Source organism: Cinclus cinclus, chromosome 3 (assembly GCF_963662255.1).
Source record: "Cinclus cinclus chromosome 3, bCinCin1.1, whole genome shotgun sequence".
Taxonomy (NCBI): domain Eukaryota; kingdom Metazoa; phylum Chordata; class Aves; order Passeriformes; family Cinclidae; genus Cinclus; species Cinclus cinclus.
Genome location: NC_085048.1, coordinates 117,283,907 through 117,306,187, shown reverse-complemented (window position 1 = coordinate 117,306,187; position 22,281 = coordinate 117,283,907). Strand labels below are relative to the sequence as shown.

Below are 22,281 nucleotides of genomic sequence, written 5' to 3'. Positions count from 1 at the left end.
CCCCCCGCACGGCCCGGGCGCGCACCCAGCGCATCTCCCGGCACACGGGCTGCGCCCGCCCCGTCGCGGCGGTGCCGGTCCCGGGCAGCGGGGACAGCTCTGCCCGCGGGGTCTGGCCGCGCCCCCGCCTCCGAGCCCGGCTGAGACCCCGCTCAGCCCCGCGGAGCTGCCCCCGACGGGCGCGGGGTGCAGGAGCCCCGCAGCCGCTTCCCAGGGCGGGGCAGCGCTTCCCGCAGCCGGCTCGGGCTGCCCCGGGGGAGCCTTTCGTTGTGCCAAAACCAACGAGCAAACCAAGAACGACCGTGAGAACCCCAAAACACAAACGCAAACCGAGCGTCGGCCCTAAAGGGGCGCCGGTGTGGCGGGGGTCACCCCGCGGGGCTCGCATCCCGCGGCAGCGGCTCCGAGGGGCCGGGCGGGAGAGGGGACGGAGCCGCCCGGTTCTTGCCGTCGGGGTCGGACGGGAGAGGGGACGGAGCCGCCCGGTTCCTGCCGTCGGGGACGGGCGGGAGCTCTGCCCGGGGGTGGCCGCGCACCGTGGACAGGGGATCGGGAGAACGGGCAGGTACTTACGGGAGAGGGCGGCGGGGCCGGGGCCGGGGCCGCTCGGAGCCGCTCCGGCGCTGCCCCGGGGTGGCCGGGCTTAAGAGCCGTCGGGCGGGCGCAGGACAATGGCCGGGAGGAGGGGGCCGGGGCCGAGGGCCGGCGGGAGGCGGGGAGGGGCCGGGGCCGCCCGCCGCCGCTCCGCCCCCCCGCGTCTGGCGTAAACCCGGCGCCGGGCTAAAAGAACCGGCGAGCTACCGGCGCCCGGGGCTGGTGGCCGCCGCCGCGGACGGCTCGCCGGTGCCGGCGGCAGCGCCCGGCCCGGCCCGGCCCGGCCCGGCCCGCCCCGTCATGTCGCTGAGCCCCAAGCACACGACGCCTTTCTCGGTCACCGACATCCTCAGCCCGATGGAGGAAAGCTACAAGAAGTTCGGCGGCATGGACGGGGCAGGCGGGCTGGGCGCGCCCCTCGGGCCGTACCGCCAGGCGCCCGTGCCCCCCTCCGCCGTCCCTCAGCACGTTCCGGCGGGCGCGGCCGCCTACCACATGCCCCACGGCGTGTCGCAGTTCCCGCACGGCGCCGTCGGGGGCTACTGCAACGGCGGGCTGGGCAACGTGGGCGAGCTGCCCGCCTACCCCGAGGGGATGCGGGGCGGCGGGGCGGCGGGCGGCGGCTGGTACGGGCCCGGCGGCGACCCCCGCTACTCCAGCAGTAAGTGCGGGCGTGGGGGCGCGGCGGCGGCGGAGGAGGAGGAGGAGGAAGAAGGGGCGGCCGGGAGCGGGGGGAGCCGCGGCCCCGACGGGGCGGGCGGCGGCCGGCGCTGAGCCGCCGGTGCCGCTCAGTCTCCAGGTTCATGGGGCCGTCGGCGGGGATGAACGTGGCCGGCATGGGCGGCCTGAGCGGCATCGCCGAGGGCGCCAAGGCCATCGTGCCGCTGCACGCGGCGCCGCGGAGGAAGAGGAGGGTGCTCTTCTCCCAGGCGCAGGTCTACGAGCTGGAGCGGCGCTTCAAGCAGCAGAAGTACCTGTCGGCGCCGGAGCGGGAGCACCTGGCCAGCCTGATCCACCTGACCCCCACGCAAGTGAAGATCTGGTTCCAGAACCACCGCTACAAGATGAAGCGCCAGGCTAAGGACAAGGCGGCCGCCCAGCAGCTGCACCCCGACGGCGGCGGCGGCGGCGGCGCTGGCCTGTGCCAGCAGCCCTCGCCGCGCCGCGTGGCCGTGCCGGTGCTGGTAAAGGACGGCAAACCCTGCCCGCCGCCGGGCAGCGGCACCCCGGGCCCCGGGCCCGCCGTCCCCGCGGCCCCCGCCGCCGCCGCCCCCGCCGCGCACCCGCACCCCGGCTCGCTGGGGCAGGCGGCCGACCTGGAGGAGCTGTCGCCCAGCCCGCCGGCTCTGCACGGCCCCGTGGCCCCCCTGGCCCCCCTGGACTCGGCCGGCGTCGACTACAACGGCGGCATGGTCAGCCCAAACCTGCTCTACGGCAGGACGTGGTAATCGGTGCGTCCCGTGTGTGTCCTCCCCCGACAGCCCCGCTCCTCGGCTCGGTGCCCGCGGGGATCGCCGACGGCCGCCCCGCTCCCGGTCCTCTCCTGGCCTCCCTTCCAGTTTTTTTTTTTTAAGTCTCTCCGGTTTTTTGGACGAGCGGCCCCGACGGCAGCGCTGAGCGTGAGCGAGGGTGTGAACGCGTGCGAGTGTCGGCGTGCACGCGTGTCCGCGTCCCGGCCACCGAGGGCTCCTCCCGACGGGGCGGGGGCAGCCGAGGGCTCCGCTGGGGCTCGGCCCCGCTCCCCGGCGGCAGCGCAGCCCCGGCACAGCAAAACCCTCGGAAGCGCAGCTCCTCTCGGCCGAATCAATGTCGCTGCGCCGTTCCGCTCTTATCCCCACCCGAGGTAAATTGAGCCGCAGCTCGGGGGAGGCGGGAGCCGTGGCAGGAGAGCCCCGGAGCGCTCGGATTTCAGGGCAAAGCCCCGTTTTTCTCGTTGTTGTTATTCAACATCGCGCAGCTGAGGAATGCCCGTGCGTGGACGGGGCGGCGGAGCCGCCTCAAGCCCCGGCTCTTGGCTCATCTCCCGACGGGCTCAGAGCCGTGCGGAGGTGGCGGAGAGCCCGGGGATTCCCGGGGCTGGACCCCGCTTCCCGCCGGGATCGGGCCCCGCCGCGGCCGGAGCGGGGTTTGTTTTATCCCCGCGCCGCTTCCCGAGGAAATTCCTCCCGCACGTCGGGAAACGCGCCTCGGGACGCTCCGGCAATTTTTTTTTTCTTTTCTTTCTTTCTTTTCTTTCTTTTCTTTCTTTCTTTCTTTCTTTCTTTCTTTCTTTCTTTCTTTCTTTCTTTCTTTCTTTCTTTCTTTCATTTTTAATTTTAATTTTATTTGAAACAATAAAAGGAAGCCTTGTTCTCACGAGTCGGCTGCTTCGTTCTCGGTGTACGGACGGAAGGACAACCTCAAAATCCCCTTTTTCCTGCCTCCCTCTCGGCTGCCAAGGATTTAATTCCATGCCCTCCCTGCTTCTGCCAGGCTCCCCCATCCTTGGAGCACCCGCTGAACCCCGAGGGCGGCTCCACTCCCGGTCGTGCCATGAAGGAACGATTCTGAGGTGGAAAATCGGGATTTTTGCCTCTGCAAGACCACAGAGCAACTCCCAGACCCCTTCCCACGCCCCATGCGGGAGCCGGGAGGGGAAGGGGACCTCCACCTTCCTCTCCCGGCAGGTGCCCCTCCGGCTCCCTCCCCTTTCCATGAGGGAGAATTCCTCCCTGTTGAGTTTTCCCGTTTCCCACGGGAAAAGGCTCAGTGTCTGGGGTGGGACCCAGCCCGGCCTGCTGAGTGGTTTCCCCCTCAAATTCCGTTAAGTCCAAGGGGATAGGTCAGGCTCGGCTCCAGCCTGGAAAAAAAAAAAAAAAAAAAAGATTTATCGGCAGAGAAGCCTGAGGAGTTCCACAGGGATACTGTCCCAGGTGTCCCAGCAGCCAAAGCCGAGCCTCAGGAGGGCTGTCCTGCATCCCAGCCAGAGCTGAGGAATGGAAGCCCCCGGGCCAGCACGCTGCTCCCAGCATCGCTCCCAGGGCCCAGGCTGGCTCCACTCAGGATCACACTGCCAGGGGGTGAAGGGCTGGGCAAAGGGATGAGCCTTTCCCACAGCAGCCGCCCAGGATATTTACCCAGCCTTGTTCTTCTGCCCCAAAAAATGGTGGCGAGGGACAAAGCCACCAGCAGCCACGTTCTGTCCATTCGCCTTTAGAACGTAGGTGAACAACTCCACTCTTTCCTCCAGCCCATTCCCCTGGAAACTCGCCCTCAGAGCTGGTTTCGTCCTGCTGGAAAAGCAAAATGGCTCTTCATGAGCCCCCGTTTTTCTCGGCCTCGGGACAAGGCCCTGGGGAGGGAGGGCTGGCGGCTCCCAGCCCCGGGAACACCGCATCACAATGAAGGATTCTGCTCCACCCTCCATCACTTGAAAATAATCAATCCAGGTTGATGATTTCTTCCTTCCAAGGCTACACGGGACTCCTCTCTGGGCTCTCCCCCTTGCTGCTGGTGATTAACACCACACCTGGATGTTTGGAAAGAAGGGAGCACCAAAGGAGCTGGGGCAAGAGCAGGGCTGGGAACTTTACTGATTTACACAATACCTGGATTTAATGGAAAAGTCCAAAGGGAAAGCTAAACTGGATGATCTCCTCATTTTCTTTTTTATTTTTAATGAAACAAAGCTTTTAAGTGCTAGAGGGCTGGGTGGAATTATTTGAATTATTTTCCAATAAATCAAGAGGAAAGTGTGCACGCAGGTAAAGGATACAAGCAGGCTCTGGAGGGAGCTGGAAATCAACCACACGCCACGGCTTAGAATTTCAAAAGCTACTTTATAAAGCAAATAAAAATATTTACTGATTTGGTACACTCACACAGAAACATCCCTAGAAAGAGTGCTAAAAAGGAATGGAATCTCTGCCCTTGACAGCTATTTTAAATTAGGGATCAAACAGACAAACCCACAGCCCCCATCACGACTAAACCCACGCCAGAAACAGGCACACGGCATTAAAAGTCAAAATGTTTTTACTTCAGAGTCCAAAAATCTCCTTCTCTCTGCGAGGAACTGGAGGAGCAGTGAGAGCCTCGTCTTTCAGCGCCGCCGGCTGCCCGCTGGGTCTGCCCCAGGAGTTCCTAAAATCCCATTTCTGGGCATTCTTTTCACCTCCGTGCCTGTTCTCAGGCTCTTGTGTGTGTTTGGAGCTCAGAGCGGCAGGCACAGGATGACAACGTGGACGCTCCCGCTCTTCCCAGTCCCTTCCAAAAATTCAGCATCGGGTCCGTAGGAAATGTGCACGTTTAAAACAGGCGTCGCTTTAAAAACTACAGGGATGGTGCTTAACAACTTCATTTTTTTCCTTTCCTTCTTCCTCCCCCCCTCACCCCACACATAATAATAAAAAGAACAAATAAGCAAAAAAACCCGGACGTTTTCCATGTTTTAAAAAACAGACAGGAGGCAGGAGCTAATTCCAGCTGTACCTTCCTGGTGGGAGCGGGTAGGGCCTCCCGGGGCCATACGCCTGCAAACAAACAAACAAAAGCAAGCATTTATTTTTGGGATTAGCAGCACGGGTAAACAAGAGGGGCGAGCTCCAGGCGCCACACGGAACGGAACGGGGACAAAACATCCTCTGCGTCCAGGGGCAGGGCTGAACATCCCCTCCTCTGGCTGGGGAAGTCTCTCAAAAACACGGGCTGGGCGGATAAATAAAATAAATAAATCCATATAAATCCATATTTATAAATAAATAAAATAAGTCCACCCCCAGCCAGGGATTTCCCCCTCATGATGCTTCTGCTGCGCTCCGACTGCAGAACAGGGACAAATGCTGGATCCGTGGGGCATTTTTGCACAGAAGTATTTTAAGGAAAAAAAACCCTGGAACTGCGGTTGTTGCAGAAGTGGTGTTTTCCAGCAGTCGTTCCAGCTTTAATAAGAGGTCAAAGAGATCCAAATCGCGCTTTGGAAATGACTCCAAATTAGATGTAGATTTGTACTTAAATTCAAATGTTTGGTACATCAAGTATCCGGGGAAAAAAATCCATAGGAAAATTTCAGAGGCCCTCCCCGAAGCATTTAAAGTGATTTCCAAATCCAGTACGTTGCAGAGACCAGCAAGTTAATTCAAGGTGATGCACCAACACCAGCTACAGGCTTGGTTTGCTCTTTACCCGGGGATTTTTGGTGTGGAGAGAAAAAGGGGCTTCCTTTCCTTTCCTTCCTTCCAAAGAGGAATCCCTCCCTGTGGCAGCCCACGGCAGCCAGGATAACCACGGAAACCTTGGAGCCGGCGAGCAGACCTGCCAGGGAGGCTCCTGCAGCCTGCCCCTGCAGGGAAGGCTTGTTTCCAGACTTGATGAGCTCAATTAAAACAGGAACCAAGTCGGCTACAGCCCTTAAAAAACCCCCTCCCAAACCCTCAAGCTGGGAAGGACAATGCGGAGGTGCGGGACCAGCCGCTGATGCTCCGGGCTGGAATGAAACTCCAGCCCAACACCTGCACCAGCCCAGCCAGCTCATTCTGTGGTTCTCTGGGAGAGCTGGAAGGCAGCAAAGCCCCACTCGCAGGGAGCCCCCCAGATCCATGGCAGCTGCATTAATTTTGTAAGCACTCCGCGGCAGCGCGTTTATTAACCTCTTCAGACCATGTTCTGTACGCTGTAAAAAAAGAATTCAGAGGTGAAAGGGCCCAAAGATAATTATTTATGCTGCTTCGTGTCACCACTTCCACTTGAATCCCTTTTCAAGGCTTTAAAGCTTTGAAATTTTCAGGCAGCGAAGCCGGATTCAATGATTAGGCTGGCACCCTAAACCCTTTCAGGTACTTTCTCATTTCACTCAGCCTCGAGGTAATAATGACATCTGAAAGTTCATTTAAAAACAACAAGAACAGGAACAAAAAAAAACCCAGCAAAACATTAAAATTAAAAGCAGATAAACAGTAGCAGCACAACTGCAAAGGGAATTTCTTCAGGAAGAAAATCCACTGGAGCCAGAAGATTTAATCATGAACTCATCATCCATGTGAATAAAAACCAGAAGGGCTGTCACCGCTGGGTTTTAACGTTTCCCGCAGCCGTAGGTGGGTCCATGCCAGCACCAGGGGAATTCTACTTTGGGCAAGACCACACCATGACCCAGGCTGTGCATGTCCACAGGGCTCCAAGGGCTTTCCAAGTAGGAATTAACTGGGACACCCCCTAGGCCCCCACTGCAAACCCTGCTGAGAAACCATTCCTGTTCCCCCTCACAATTCCAGCTGCTGGGCACCACGGTGTAAGGCTGGGAATGAAGTGCTCCAAGCTCAGATTCCTTTAGCAAGTGTATCCTACCAGGGATGAAGGGCAGAGCAGACTTTTCCAAGTGTCCTTTCCCAGACTAATTAAACCCTGCCCAGACTCCAGCGGCACAAGGACCCTCCCCCTATTTTTCCCTGGGAGCAGAGCAGCCCCTGCTACGGATTAGTGCAACCAGACACTTATTCTTCTGGCTCTGGGGTTTTGGGTAAACCACAAAATGAAACATTTCTGAAATCTGATCCTATCAATGCACCTCATCCAAAGTTAAAATGTATTTTAGAGCTCCACTGGTTGGGTCAAGGCTTAGGGCCCATTATTTCCCTCCATTATAACCCACGTTGTTGAGTTCTGACTCCAGTCGCGACCAATGGCTCTCTGAAATACATTTGAACTTTGGAAGAGGTGCATTGATAGGATCCACATCTGGATGCTAGGCAGGTGGGCAGGCTGGGAGGAAGAAAATTAAAACTAGGAGTGACTAAAAAGTGACTTGTCCTGAGCTGAATCAGGCCCCAGCAGAAGGCACATTTCCAACAGTGTGTGCCTTAATTTCCATATAAAGGATGGGGCAAATGGGGTTGTCACTTCCTCTTCCCTGGGACTGGTCACTAAACTTCCCACACCTCTGACCTCCCCACACAGCAGCAGAACTAGAGTTCAACCTAGATATGTGAAAAGTATTTAAAATGAGTGTTCAGCAGTGTAAATACCCAGAGTTCTGGTACAACAGCGTATGCAGATCATGTTTTACTGGTATCACGTCCCCCCAAGATAATTCCCTAAGCAGAGTCACCTGCTGCTTTTCAAGCAGCATTTTCACTCCGTGGCATTTTCATGAACTGCTGACCGAGTCACCTGTAATTTTGGATGAGGTGGTTGTCTCACGTTTGCTTGTTTCCTTTTAACATATCCATTCCTCTGGCTCCGAGAACCCAACATTTGCATTAAGTAGTGTTTCAGCTCAGAGAAATAACTCAATAAACACTCGAGTGGAGAAATTGGGGTAAGCTGTAAGAATCTACATTCCAAACGTGCCGGGGAGAACCCAAAAGGTGCACTGGGCAGAATTCCTTGTGGAAGTCAGGCTGGAGGGCGTGCTTGCCTCAGGGTGCAGGAGTAATGTGACCACGTCTGAGGGGTGTTAGTGGACACTGCTGGGGCAGTCCTGGCAGGGGCATTGCGGTGCAGCGGGCTGACACAGGGACACGGAAACCAGCTCACAACACCTGCCTGTGCCAGGCTCCCTCTGCACAGCCACGGGAGGGGGAAGCCTTGCTGGGGCCCTGCTCTCCTACCTACCTGTCTGCCCCTGTCCATGCGGTCCTCAGGTCTCTGTGGGTACGCCATGGGTCCCAGCCCCTGGTACTGAGCTGGCTGGAATTGGTTTGGGGACTGCAGCATGCGGTTCCAGGCGAGCAGAGGAGCGGTTCCGGCGGTCCTGCGCGAGGAGAGAGCACCGTGGTGGGAACCAGAGAGCTCCACAGCACACACCCCCCACTCCTGGCTTTGTCTCCCAGCTGAGCACGGACAGCCAAGTGCTGGGGAGGAACCAGGAGCAGGGAATATCTCCCCAAACCGTCCTAAGGGCAGCGTTGCTGGCCGCTCCCTTCCAATTTCCCCGGGAAGGTTTCCTTGCACCTCTCCCTGCAGGGCCAGCCCAAGGGCTCCCCAGCACCCCAGGAGTAAACATGTGCCACATGGGAGCCAGGGGCTTTCTTCTCTGAACGCCCAGACTCTTTCTGGGAGCCCATTCTTCCCAGTTAATTGCAGGTTGCAAATGAATTCTTACTGCGAGCGTTCGGAATCTAGGGTAGGGGCCTTGGCTGCTTTTTCCCATCCATTATTCTGCTCAATATGTCAGGAGGTCTGATCGGGAAGAAACCTTTTCAAGTTCTATTGATGCTGTTTTCAATTGACCACGGTGACCTAGCAACATAAGCACTAATTGGCACGGGCTGACTGACATTTGGTGTACAGTTTATATGGGAACGCAGATCCGACATCCATTATGGCCCAGTTTGCCATCCCGGATTACCCACAGCAAGAAATGTTTTCGTTTCCCTCAAGTACCTATTCCAAAGTCACAATTAGACAGCAACAGGTAGAACACGTCCAATATTGTTTGATTCAAAATATTTAGGGAAATGCTCTGATTGTTACAGCTGAGCACGGCTGAGGGACAATTCCTTAAAGGATTCAGAGCAGGTGGGTCCTGCAAGAGATTGTGAGGGATAAACACGGAGAGTAGATGAGAGCTAATCCTTCCTGACTTCTGCCAAGAGGGACTTGACTGAGCAGAGCAAGGACAGGCTGGAGGAGATGGGGAGAGAGCAGGAACTCTGCACCCCAGGTCTGGGATGGGAACAGCAGAGCAGGAACTCTGCACCCCAGGTCTGGGATGGGAACAGCAGAGCAGGAACTCTGCACCCCAGGTCTGGGATGGGAACAGCAGAGCAGGAACTCTGCACCCCAGGTCTGGGATGGGAACAGCAGAGCAGGAACTCTGCACCCCAGGTCTGGGATGGGAACAGCAGAGCAGGAACTCTGCACCCCAGGTCTGGGATGGGAACAGCAGAGCAGGAACTCTGCACCCCAGGTTTACCTGCTGCACTACACACCACTCCTCAGAAGGAGCCATGCTGTAGTTAAAGCTAAGAGCACTCCATGTTTGTGGGGACTAAACTCTCAAAAATCAACATTCTAAGTTCATACTTGGAATTAACTAAGTTCATACTTGGTTCACTTCTTTTGATTAACTACTTTGAGAACTAACTTTTTTTCCCTTTCATGATTCCCAGAAAACAGCAGACTCTTCCAGGACAAATACACTGCTCAGCCATAAGGAAAACTATTGGGAATTACCTATACATCCCAACTCCGGGGCTTTCATTAACAATCATTCTGCCTCTACAACAAGTGCTAAATATGATAAATATGACTGAGGCTCACAGGCCAACATTGCTCCATGCCTGGAATGGGGAAGTTTGACACAAACTTCTTTTGACATTAATATTTATTTGGCATGGAGTTTAAACTTTTTAAACTGCTTAAAAGTTTAACTTTTAAAGTTAAAGAAGAAGCTGGGATATGTAACAAATCAAACACAACACCACTAACATCACTGCTTTGTTGGGGCATTGATAGGTGATTTAAATCAATGAGGGTGGAGATATGTACACAGCAAGGCTGTAACCAAAAAAAAAGGAACTGTGCCACTGGGAGCACCCCAGGGGCCACAGTTACCCACAGAGTTACATCAACCCAAACACATTCAACCAGGTCAGCTAAATTCAGGAGAATTTAAACAGGAAAACATTCCAGTCTTTGGAAATGATTCCCATGAATAGGCTAAGCAGAAAAGATCTGTTTAAGCAGATGACACATTTCCATGTGCCCAATCTCTCTCTATAAACCCTGGACTGGCTCAAGAGCACAACAAGGACCTCTGCAATACCCAGGAATGTCAAGACATAAGAGAGGGACCCCAAAATTCAGTTTCCCTGCTGCACACCAGTGTTTTAAAATCAAAAATCCTACACAGGAGACAGGAATGTCTGGATTGTGGAGAAGCAGTTTTATACTCCTGTTTTTTTTCCCTGCTGCACCACTCACTCCATCCCTGAAACAGCACAGCTGGCAAAGACAGGGCTCACTTGGAGAGGGGAATCCAGGATGTGCCAGCCCCCTACCCACCCACCCCACCCCACAGGGTGGCCTCTCCCTCAGCTCCCTGGGTTCCCTGAGCAAAAATCCCTGGCTGCTATTGAGGGGGCAGCAGTTTGGGGAGCCAGCAGCTCCCAGGGAAAGAATGGAAAACCCAAAATGCCTTCAACAGGTTCAGATGCTTTTTCCTGCACCAAGTGTTTAACCTCGTGCTTAAGTCTCTGCACAGCAACTAAACATCAGTCCTAAGCACGTTTGATCTGCTCCCCAAATCCAAAGCCTTCCAAGAACATGGCAAAACTACATATCCTCAGGGCTGGCCCAGCTTTTCATAAACCCTGCACGGTGTAACAAAGGGAAGGCAGCGACAAGTGACAGACCTGCAGCAGTCCTTCACAAATAAAAGTATATAAATTGGATTTAATTAAGGGGTGGGAGTGGCAACTCCCATGGCCCAGGCAGTATTAAAGTTTGCATTATGAATGAATCTTGCCTTACGATATTCCACACAGATGAGGCACAGGGCAAGGGAGCCAGGCTTACTTCAGTGGGGATCAAAATGGTTGCCATGGAAAGTGACTGTAGAGAGCTCAGTAAATTCCCCCAAAGCCCGTATTTTCAATGGTGAAATGGTGAAATGTTTGCAAATAAACCCAATGGGGGGGGGGGGGGAGAAAAAAAAAGCTGGGCCTTGGAGCAGCAACTTCTCTCCCTCGTCCATGAACATAAATAAATGTCATTATTCATAACTGCCACAGGTAGCCTGGGTTTATTGAGCCCACCCCACCAGAGGACACACAAGCCATCAATGAGGGGACACATGTAAAACATCCCTGATTATCAAACCATGTCACATTCCTTCCATTTGATGGCACTTATTGGGCTGTGGATTCCATAATCCTTCTCTGAGTCCCTTCTGCATTTAATTCAGTTCAGCCTTAAGTAGTTAAAGAAACTGTTTTCAGTGGCAACTAATAACTACTGACCTACAGTGACACTGCCCTACAATGGGCTTGTCAGGCCTGAAAAACTTGTACCAAAGAAGCTGATTAGGACTTGAAGAGGTTTGTAGCAAGAATCAATGGCTGGTCTGTGCTAATGCTGCGGCTGAGGCACAGGAATGATAAAAGTGGAACACCATTAGTTATGCCTCATTAAGCTCCACAGCCCTCCTAAAAAGAAATTTGTTTAGCCTGTCCAAAATCTAATGCAGTTTTAAGCTCTCTGTGTTCAATTTCGTAGTATCTCAAAAGCTTCAATAAGATAAAGGCCAAAGAACCAAGAACGGTACCAAAGCACCAACAGTAAAGTTAATTTTGAAGCCTGAATTTTTAATGGAAAGTGTTTTTCCCTCCTTTTTTTTTAATACCAAGTCCTCGAGCCTTTTAAAGGATGAACACCACGCAGTGGGCTCTCAAAACATCAATAAATCACGGACATTAATTAACTCAAAAAACCTACCACACAGCACCACTTCCACATTTTTAAACCACAATATTCCAAACAGAGGAGGGAAAAGCAAACGCTGGGCAGGCTGGCAGAGCCCAATCCACCCTCCTGGGCACGTTCCACATCCCTCCTGCCTTACCTTTGTGGTGTCTGCTGGAACAAGGGCGTGGGGCCTCGCCAGGACTCCTGGGGCCGGAGATCTGGAAAGCAAAACCAGACGGCAAAATAAGAGAGAGCAAGAACAAGCCACGAGCTGTGCTCGCTCCTCTGCGTGTCCCAGAGCTGTTTCTGGGAAGCCAAACAGCAAAGCTCAGGCTGGATGTGCCACAAACACACTCCAAGTCATGGCTTCCTGCTGCTGCCTTGGACAGAGTCCTACTGTCAGCTGAGAAAAGGCAACTTTTTTTGGCTCCAGCCCGTCCAGTAATCTTCACAAAAGAGAATTATGAATTTTAGTTCTAGAGATAGCGGTGGTTAGTGCTCAGATGCTTCGCAGTTGTCTCCTCTTGAATTTTTGAGGATGCAAAACCTTGTCTGTCACCCTAACAACTCCATTTAATATTTGTATCTCTTGCCAGGACATTCATCACTATATAAAAGATACAGGCACTCAAATGCACACCCACCACTGTGTTACCACTACACTCCATGTCTGCGGCCAACAAAGACGTCAAAGTCAAAATATGGGCCAGTTTCCCTCTGACTGGGCTAAGTTATTCCATGAAGGCATCTAAAACAACGGCCAGGGTAGGGAATAAAGTGGATGATTCTGTTTTATTTAAGTAAATGCAGTTATATTTAGGATGTAAAGCATAAAGACTTCATTAAAATAAAATATAAGCACATTATCACTAAAGATAAGCAAAGGTGCATTTAAAAGTTACCGTGGGTAGTGATAACACACTAATAAAAACCTATTAACGATGTCTCAGATAATGGAATCAGACTGAATTCAGCCTTTTTGAGTAAAACCTTGGCCAGAGCCCCAGTGCTGGCGTGCAGGAGACCACCCACCCGCCCATTGTTTGTGCCACCCAAACCAGCCCTGCACAAAGGCCAGGCAGGAGCAACGCTGCTTTAACAGGGCCCGCAATTAAACGCTTGTTGTCCTTCTAAATAACCTGGTCAGCAAACAGGATAAAAGCAGCAGCTCCTCAATAGCACCCAGGCAGCCCCCAGCACTCGGGGCCAGCGTCAATCAAAAGCTCCAGTTTCACTGACACCTTTGATGGCTTTCAATGGCCTTCAAGTGTGACCTAATTCCAACAGCTGGTTCCAGCAGCTGGATAATGGCCGGCACACGGACACCCTGCCACGCTGCCAGGGGCCAAGACATGGAAGCCTGGCCTCCCTTGGGGAAACAGAAAATAAATAAGTCTGTGCCTCTCTCCTAGCTCTGGCTGGGCTGTCTGTCACAGCCCAAACGAAGAGAACACCAAATAAATTCGCAGCCCCAGCAGCCCTGCTCTTGTCCTGGGAGCGTGCTAGGCAAAGCCAATCCAGCCCATAATTCTTCATTTATCCCCTATGCAGGGTTATTTATACAGCTTTACACCTGTACACAAAACTACATCAAGCCCCCCACCCCACCCCCCATGCAGAGTTACCAGCCAGTGCTCCTCAGCTCCTCTTTCCCAGCCCATTTCCAGCCTGAAGCAGACCAGGACTGAGGGTGGGGAAGTGGCACTTCCCCATTCATCAGCCTGGGAATCTCAAGAGCTTTTCCATGCCTGAACAGGCTGCAACCACACAATGTTTATTTTGACATACAAGGGGAGGGCAATGGAACCCACAATGCTGCTTTAGAGGAAAACGTGCAATTTTCCAACTGGAGCTTAAAATATCTTAAAAAGTTGGGGATGGCTCCCAAGCGTCACAACTTTCAATCAAAAATATCCTAAAATGACTCTCTGTTTCTGATCATTTCCAAGTTTCACAGACAGCAGCATCACAGAAACATGGGCAACATCTTGTTTCCAGACCCTTCCCCTACACGGGAGCGAGGACCCAGCTCTGCTGCTGTAACCACACCCTTCTGCAGCTCGGTTTAAGCCAGACTTCAATGAAATCATCATCAAAACATTTAAAGCCCCCCCCATTCATTTGTATGGCTGACGGACCAACCTTGAAGGGAGAGGGTCTGGAGGAGTGAATTGCACTTCAGAAAGGTACAAAACGGAAGAAGGAATGACAATTAACTTTTTCCTTACGCTGCAAAACTTAGGCATTTCCCAGAGCTATAAGGCCAAAGAAACTGCCTTCTCTAGCAGCTCCTTGAGTAATGATTTATCTAATCAGGGTGGCAATCAAAGAAAAGATTTTCTATTTACTGATTGCACTAATCAAAATCGCTTTTTCAAGGCATCTAATTGACAAGTTTACTGCCTGCCACACGAGTCATAAATCAGATGTCCTGCGTTGCGGGAACCAAACCTGCCATTCCCAGAGCGCTGCCACCCTGCACTTGACTCCCCAAGTTATCAGCACAGACAATTATTCATCAGCTGAAAATTGGTACATCCAAGGCAAATCAGGGAGCACCGGTAAGGAACACCCCCAGCCTTGAGGCTCTTGAGGAGGAGATGGCTCCCAGCTTGACCGCGTCGTCCTTCGGGGGCTGATTTTACTGCAGTATTTGTATGAAAACAGCACAAGGCAAGTGAAAAGCTGCTCTGCATCAGTCCCACTGAATGTAGGGGTTTTGACCACATCAGATGTAGATTTCCAGGAACATGTGGGGTCTGGGTGCTTCCCAGCACAGCGCAGCTCTCTCACAATGGTATGGCTGAGGAAGACAGCTTGGCCGTTGGAGAGGACCTTGTGTCATCCAAGAGGCCTTCCCACTTCTCCTAATTCACTTTTCCAGTTGAAGGTGCCGGTGCTTTGATGGAAACACTCAGGGACAGAAGGGGTGACTGCAAAAGGGAATAAGATGGCTGTGCTGCCAGATCTAGGGACACCTCTGGGGACTCCAGGAACAACGTCGCTGGGGGTAATCAGCCCAAGTGCTCCTGAATTCCCAACCACACTGTGCAGACAGACTGCTCCCTCAGCAAGAGCCTCACTGCAGTGGGATCTGGGGAGCTGCTGATATTCTTCACCTGTAATGGTGGTACTTGTGCCCCAAAAACCCCAGAGTTCTGGGATCCAACACTCACCTTCACAGCTCTGCTCGGCACCAGACCCACACAACCTCTAATTCAGGATGGATTACAATCTTAGGTCACGTGAACATCCCAAAGGCAGATCCCAAGAGAAATCCTTTTTGTTAGAAAACCAACAAGGGTTTAATCAAACCTGACTCTAGCTGGTAGTAGAGGAGTTGAGGCACATGCGCTTCACTTGGCATTAACAGTCCCGGGTGGGCTGGGCTGGGACCTGACCCTCCAGCCAGGCAGCAGGATGGGTTTTGGGAATGGTTCTAGGGAGCAACACAGCCCTCAAGGCCGTTTGATCCACCCTGCTGATGGACATGAGCTGTCCTCAAGCCCCAAATAAGAGGCACTGAAAGCAACAATCTCCAAACTAAGTCAAGCGCCCCGGTAATCAGCTGCAAAGACTTCACGCCCAACCAGTGCAAACGAGAAGTTAATTAGAGTTTAAGTCTCATCCCCTAGGGCAGGTCGGAATCTCAGCAGAAGAGGAGGAGGAACACAATGCAGTGAAGTGCCAGAGAAGATGTCTGCAGCGTGTCCCACGGAAGCAGAGCACCAGGGAGCGGCTCCGGAGAGCGCGGCTGGCACAGGACCCTGCACGGTGAAGGAGCCTCCTCGAGGCAGCTCCACCTGGCTCCTCTCCCTGCTGCTCCACACTACAGCAGCACAGCAACCCCTGCCTCCTGGAAAAAGCAGCAGAGAGAGGAGGGAGGAAAAGCCCAGCCAATTGCTTTGAGGTTTGCCAGGCACACCTGCAGAATAGCCCCTGGGGACGGCTCCAAGGGGGAGGGATGTCAAGGAAAGCCACCAGTTTTCCAAGGCCAACAGATGGACTGGGATTTCTCCTCCAGCAGCAGCTCCAAGCCTCCTCAGTCTGAACCAGTCTGTGGCACAGGGGGTATCTGCCTGCAGAGTGCTGCCTGCTCAGCACAAGGGGCTCGGGTGCCACGAGGACGAGAGCTCGGGAAGTGCCTCCTGGGCAGGATCAGCTCCAGGAACGTGGGACACACAGAGTACTTTGGAGTGGTTCCCACAACACACCAGATCTCAGCAGGAACAGCAGCACAGGCTCCTAAAACCACACAAGTACTCCCTTTTTGAAAACATTAACTTGAAACTGCGATGCCTGTCTGGTAGTTCTGCCTTCCCATTCCCAAAATTCTTCCTTCCAGAGCGTATTTCCAGCACAGGTAAGCAAGTGAAATAAAAAAAAAGAGAGATGTCTGGAGCAACCCAGCAGCGAGGAGCAGGAAGCAGAGGGCACTTACTTGAGAGCAGCTTGGGGATCTGCTGCTGGCTGCCCATGAGGGGCCGGGCGTAGGGGCTGCCGTAGGCTCCGAGCGGCACAGCGTTGGGGTACATCCCTGGCATGCCCCTGTCCCTTGGCATCGTGTGCCTGCCACGGGGAGAAATGGCCAGGGAGCAGGTCAGGATGCTGAACTCCATCTCCCAAGAAAAGCTGCCTCCCAGCCCACCCCACCCCTCCCTCTCTGCTGGGCCAGGCACATCCCAACACACACGCCTGGGGAGCTGCTCCCGGGGAAATGCTCAGCTCTGCTTTTTATTGTGACTGTGACATGCAAAAGGGTTCTCCAGTGCAGCCCTGCTTCTCCTTCCTAAAAGGGGATGCTCTTCCTTCTTGTAGCTCCCCCAGAGCCATAAAATGGAGAAGGTATTTTCTCCTCCTAAGGAGACACTCCAGAGTTCAACCTTATTTGCCATTCTCCTTTAAAACATTCTCTTCTCTGGCTCTGATAAATGCATGGCTCCTTGCACTCCCCATTATGGAAACCCATTTAATTTTTAAAGCTTTTTTTTTGTTTATAAAAGCATAAAAGCCATTCCTGTCTTCATTAGCTGTCTTAATTATCACTTCTGCACAATATTCTCATTGTACCTTCTGTACTACAAGGAAGCACCCGTCAAACAAGTTTTAAAAAACACCAAACAATGGTAAAGTGACTTAGAACTATCTGGGAGGGCAAAAAAAAAAAAAAAGAAAAAAGCAAATAAGGCGTTACTGCAGAATTGCTGTAACGTTCAGTTTTCAGCAATATTGAATTTAAATATCACAGGCTGAGGTGTCCAACATGGAAAACCAGCACCTAAGCTTGGACACTCCATGCCCATCCCTTTCTTTCTTTTTTATTAATTTAAAAAGGAAAGGGAGGGCACAGTCACCCCAGCAAGGCAGCAGTAAATCTACAGCCTTACCCCAAGGTTCTGAACGCTGACTGGTCCAAATGCACCAGTTTCCTGTCCCTGTTAAAGCCAAGCTGTGGTCTCCAAGGCCTGCCATCATTGTTGGTTTTTTCCCAGTCTCCTGGCTTCAGAACTGGAGCAGGCTTCCTGAACAGCAAGAACAGTTCCATAAGTACTTAACAGAGCAAATACTCAGATAGATAAATCAGAATTGAATGATTTGAAAGCTGGCAGCTGACACTTACTTTGCCCCAGGTAACACTGTAGCCTTGAAAACAAAGTCTTCAGCAAATTGTGGATCTTTGAATGAGATGCTAGAAGAAAGTGTTTGAGGATTAGCTTTGTTGCATAATGGAGACAAAGTGAAACAGGAATTACTGCCTTATTACCAAGAAAGCTAAAAGCAAACATATAGCAGAATAATCTCACTCTTCCAGCTGGAATTCATGTTTTCCAGGACCAAGAAAGAATGAGGCTACAAGGAAAGAGAATAATGGCTCCCTGGAAAATCCAGCCTGAGGAGCAGCACCCTGAGTGCTCATACCACCTCCAAAGACAGGAGGAAAAATCCTTGTGACAGCAATGGGGGGAAGCACTGAAAAATTACAACCTCCTGACAGTGGCAGATGGAGAAGCCAAACCCTTCCTTTAACTCATCCCTCACAGGAACTACATTCCCATTTAGGACATCTTTCCTACAGTGTCCTGACAACTCAGCATTTCTGACTTCTGTTCTGCTTGAATCAAGCTGTGCCTCTCTGGAGGTAAAAATGACACAGACCACAAGTGATTTTCAGTGTTCTGAGTGCTGAACATTGCACACCCTGGCAGGAAAGGCCAGAGTTTACTGACCTGACTGCAGAGTTCTGTGTCAGATCCCGCAGCATGGGAACAGGAGACTCCACCACCCTGGTGAAGAGAAAAACCTCTGTCAAAACACCACAGAAGACACTTCTCACCATCTGCTGCTCTGCCAGCTAAGCCTGTAAAACACTTATTTCAAAGTTAACTTGCCTTTCCCCTAAACCAAGTGCTTCTACAAGCACTGGAGAGACTGCATCCTTATTCTTTAATGCCACCTCTTTTGCAGCTGATGTGGGGGCATTCTCTAGGGAATTCTTTCTAGGGAAGTCAAGGCCAGAAGAGGATTCTTGTTCCCTCCAAAACAACTCTGACTTGGTGATATTCTTCACTACCATGACAAGAAGGGAGAAATGTCTGTTAGAGTGACCTGGGGTACATTTGCTGTCCAACCAAGCCAGTGTTTGTGCACTTAAAACAAACAAGGCACTGAACACTTGCTTGTATCTCTGAGCACAGTCAGAGAAATGAATGTATCCTACAAGGGGAAAATCACACTGATCATTCCTCAAAGCGGATGCGTTCTCTAGAAAACTAAAAATATGAGTGTTCCTAGTTCATGTAGCTGGGAGCAGCCCTGATTTTAGTGCTGAAGACTAAATGGACAAAGCCAAAGTATATCTAAGCTATCACTACCTGGATTTTTCTCTGATGTAATGCAGCTTAGCATATAAAAAACAGAGTTGTGGGGTTTTTAGGCAATGTGCACTAATGGGAAGTCACATCAGCCCACATTAACATCCATACAAAAGCAGAGAAGCCAAAACATGACTCTACATGAACAAGGCCACTGAGCACTACCACTTTCATTACCCAGGCCTTGTTTACCTCACAGAACAATAACTAAAGGCATAAAAATCAGCCTTCCATAGGTGAAATGACAAACAAACAAAGGCTCCTCAGCAAATAAACAAATGCATTAGAGTGTTTTAAAGATATCTGAGGCTGCTTGAGAGCTTAAAAAAATAGGACCATAGAATGCAAGTTTCACTTGTTGGGGATTTCCACCATGCTGGAGGTAACACAGACTGCTCTGGGCCCTCAGATGGACACACGTGGCCTTGTCAGGAGTTTTAATTTACTCCTTCTGAGCACAAAAACCCATTTCTGCTGCTCTACATGCAGGAGAAGTCCTTCAGCAGCAAGAGGGACCACACTCACTGATCCGGGAGGACGGCGTTGTCATTCAGGGTGAGCTTTCCCTGGATGCCATGGCACAGCTCTGGAGGAATGTCCACTGCCTGTGGAGGGAGAGGAGCTTTCAGCTACAGCACTCAGGATCCCACTGATCCTTTCCCACTGAACAACAAAGTGCAACCCACCTCCGTGTTCTTGCTCTTATACTGCTCCACGATGAAGTCACAGAGCGGATGGTGCTTGCCCACAAAGAGAACGTCACCACCAAGACTGTTCCTCCTGCCTGGAGAAATGATGGGAAAGGGGCAAGAGCTCAGGGGAAACAGGGAAGGGAGGAAGGCAGCAAAGCAGTCCTGGTGACACCTCCACAAAAGCCAAGTTTCACCCTGATTTAGGAGAAAGCTTTGAACGCAGGAAAGACATCTGCCCAGAGCAGGACGTCTCTGGTGCCAAGGACAGCTGGCAGGCAGTAAAATCATGGGAATCTTGTGTTCAAGTGGAGGAATGCTGAATTTAGAATAGAGTAACGCTGCAGATACAGACAGAATTGATAAACAACAAACCCCAAACCCCCCACACCTCCACAGTTTACCCGCAAGAACCAGATGTTATTTCTGTACAACAGAGAAACAAACATTGGCCTTTAGAAGTTGAACAAGTGTTAGAAAACAAATCCACTGAGGAACACTGATTACCAGCAGCACCCCTGAGGTAGAGTCTGTCATAAACTCAACCCAACCAAATATTGAGGACACCTTGTTCATTTACAGTGAAATTCTGAAATTCATAGGTGGCAACAGAACGCCCCAATTCCCTAACAGAACGCCCCAATTCCCTAACAGAACGCCCCAATTCTTACTCTCTTCAGGAGTCAGGTCAGGGTACACTTCCTCCAGGGCAGCTCTGAGGCGTCGCTCATCCACGAAGGGCAGCAAAGCCACACCTGGCAAAACCAAACCAGCATTTCCTCACACTCACAGAAAAAACCCAGAACCTCCCCAAAAACAGACACCACCATGGCAAGCTCTGATAAGATTCCTCAGCCAAGAAGCAGCTAGAGCAGTGTCATTCTGAAGGAATCACACTTTTGCTTCAGAAGTCAGATCTTTCCGTGGCTCTATTCAAACAAAACCTGTTGCACTCAAACTGAAAACCTAAACCTAAAACTTTACCTGCAGTGTAAATACCACAGAATCTGGCAGATCTTGGAAATTAATATTCTCTAAAGAAAGGAAAAAATGCATAAATGCTGCACCTCTTTTTGCATTCTTTGTGTGCTCCAAAATACTTCTGTATTCCCCAAAGTATTTTTGGCACAGTACTAATGAGCCACTGATTGAGCAGAACGAGATCCATTAATTGGATGCAAAGGAGACAAAAGACAATTATACACTGAGTCTGATAAAAACAGAAGAATGATTAAGATAGTTCAGGACAAATGAGCAAATCTAGAATGACTTGAAATTACCAATAATCACTGCCAATCCAAAACCAGTTAGTGAACCGTAATTTGCTCTTCATATTAATTTCCTTTCAAAAATACACCTGCTGCAAAATACCTGTCCCCACAACAAGTTCTCTGTGACTCCATGCAGTGTTTTCTCACTAAGATGATTTTCCAAATGCTTCCTACTTTTACAGGTTTTTAAGACTAATCTCTACAAATTAAAAAAAAACAAAGTAGAAGTTTCACCTTGCCAAGCGTACTTCTTCCCATTCAAATCAATAGCGAAGTCTTCAGGGTAGAAGTCAATGATGCTTGATTCCTGGAATTGAGAAAACAAAAATCACCCTTAAAGCCAACTTTGACACGGGTTCAGAATGTCATGTGGTGCCAAACACAAAGGTCTTTGATAACAGAAACAGCTTTCATTAAAAGCCATTTAAGCTCAAAGTGAGGATGGGCACTTGGCATTACTCAGAGATTTAAAATAGGAAATTAAGGAGGAGAGAAAAATTAGGATGAGGGGAGAGGTAACTAGGGTAAACTACATGCTCCCCATCTAAGTTTTGGAAGATTTTTGTAAGAAACTAAACCATTTGAAGTGTAAGAGAGCTGGGCAATGTCATCCGGATTCCAAGAAATCACTTTTAATGACTTTGAAGAACCACTGCAATCTACCAAAACCTTTCCCTCCTGGCTCTGCAGCACTCCTCTGCATGAAGTGAGAAGCAGCAGGTCCTATACACACCATCGAGAGGTGATCTGAGCTTCCAGACAGGAACACAAGAGGGATTCTCACCGGGTCTGTCATGAGTTTCCTCCATGTGGGCGGCAGGAAGTTCCCACTGGCAGCCGGGAACACTCCCATGAGCTGCTCCAGAGGCTTGAACTGTGGAGAGCAAACAAGCAGGTGTGGGACACTTGGAATGAGGGGGCAAAGCAGCAGTGAAAGGACGGATAAAGCAGCAGCCCTACCGGTTTGGATCCCTTCTCAAAGTCTGAAGGCATGTCCGCGATGCCCTCGAAGTCCGAGGCAAAGGGGGCGTAGTGGAAAGGGTAATACCAGTTCCAGGATGCACAGCCCTGGGACAGGGAGGTGAGAGACACAAAATAAGACACACCAGCACATGGAAATCATGCAGCCCAGTCACCAAGCGTGGCAGAGAGCAGTTTACACCCCTGTTTTCCACTGCAAAACCCTGCTGCTAACTCTGTGGGAACAGAGGCCCCCGGTGAACAGTGCTCGCTGCAGATGTGTTGAGAAGCATTCTGGTTTTCACTGGTGCTTCTTTCTCTCTCCAGTACCAGCACTACAGCACACTTGGAGTAGCACTTTGCTCTTCCCCTCTCATTTTCCTGCCTCAAACATGCCAGAACACCGTGCACCTCACCAAGGAAATGTGGCTCCGGAGGGTGTAAGTCAAGCTTCCACCTCCTCAGCTATTTTTCTTAGCAGCACCACTTGAAACAAAAGCCCACTACTAT

General features: G+C 51.5%; 2 protein-coding genes across 4 annotated transcripts in view; one reads left to right on the top strand and one right to left on the bottom strand.

Annotated features, from left to right (window-relative positions):
• Positions 1-894: 894 nt before the first annotated feature.
• On the top strand, positions 895-2,042 carry NKX2-4 (NK2 homeobox 4). Its single transcript, XM_062489519.1, has 2 exons — positions 895-1,255; positions 1,387-2,042. The coding sequence occupies exons 1-2, from the start codon at positions 895-897 to the stop codon at positions 2,040-2,042; spliced, it is 1,017 nt and encodes a 338-aa protein (XP_062345503.1).
• A 2,548-nt stretch (positions 2,043-4,590) lies between these two features.
• XRN2 (5'-3' exoribonuclease 2) overlaps positions 4,591-22,281 on the bottom strand; it is a 32,304-nt gene continuing 14,613 nt past the window's right edge. For all 3 annotated transcript variants that reach the window (XM_062490736.1, XM_062490737.1, XM_062490738.1), the window contains 13 exons: positions 21,772-21,879; positions 21,596-21,685; positions 21,046-21,118; positions 20,212-20,295; positions 19,538-19,635; positions 19,377-19,456; positions 18,207-18,263; positions 17,600-17,668; positions 17,367-17,501; positions 16,421-16,548; positions 12,137-12,197; positions 8,185-8,323; positions 4,591-5,105 (listed from right to left, as the gene is read on the bottom strand). In XM_062490736.1, coding sequence (XP_062346720.1) covers positions 5,049-5,105; positions 8,185-8,323; positions 12,137-12,197; positions 16,421-16,548; positions 17,367-17,501; positions 17,600-17,668; positions 18,207-18,263; positions 19,377-19,456; positions 19,538-19,635; positions 20,212-20,295; positions 21,046-21,118; positions 21,596-21,685; positions 21,772-21,879 — 1,179 coding nt within the window. In that variant the 3' untranslated portion in view covers positions 4,591-5,048. The remainder of the gene's footprint in view (positions 5,106-8,184; positions 8,324-12,136; positions 12,198-16,420; positions 16,549-17,366; positions 17,502-17,599; positions 17,669-18,206; positions 18,264-19,376; positions 19,457-19,537; positions 19,636-20,211; positions 20,296-21,045; positions 21,119-21,595; positions 21,686-21,771; positions 21,880-22,281) is intronic.

What these genes read in the sequence shown, in the direction of transcription:
- NKX2-4 (XM_062489519.1), top strand. Translation starts at nt 895, where the DNA reads ATGTCGCTGAGCCCCAAGCACACGACGCCTTTCTCGGTCACCGACATC. An exon ending in CGACCCCCGCTACTCCAGCA is followed by an intron (nt 1,256 to 1,386) that starts GTAAGTGCGGGC and finishes GGTGCCGCTCAG; the next exon opens with TCTCCAGGTTCATGGGGCCG.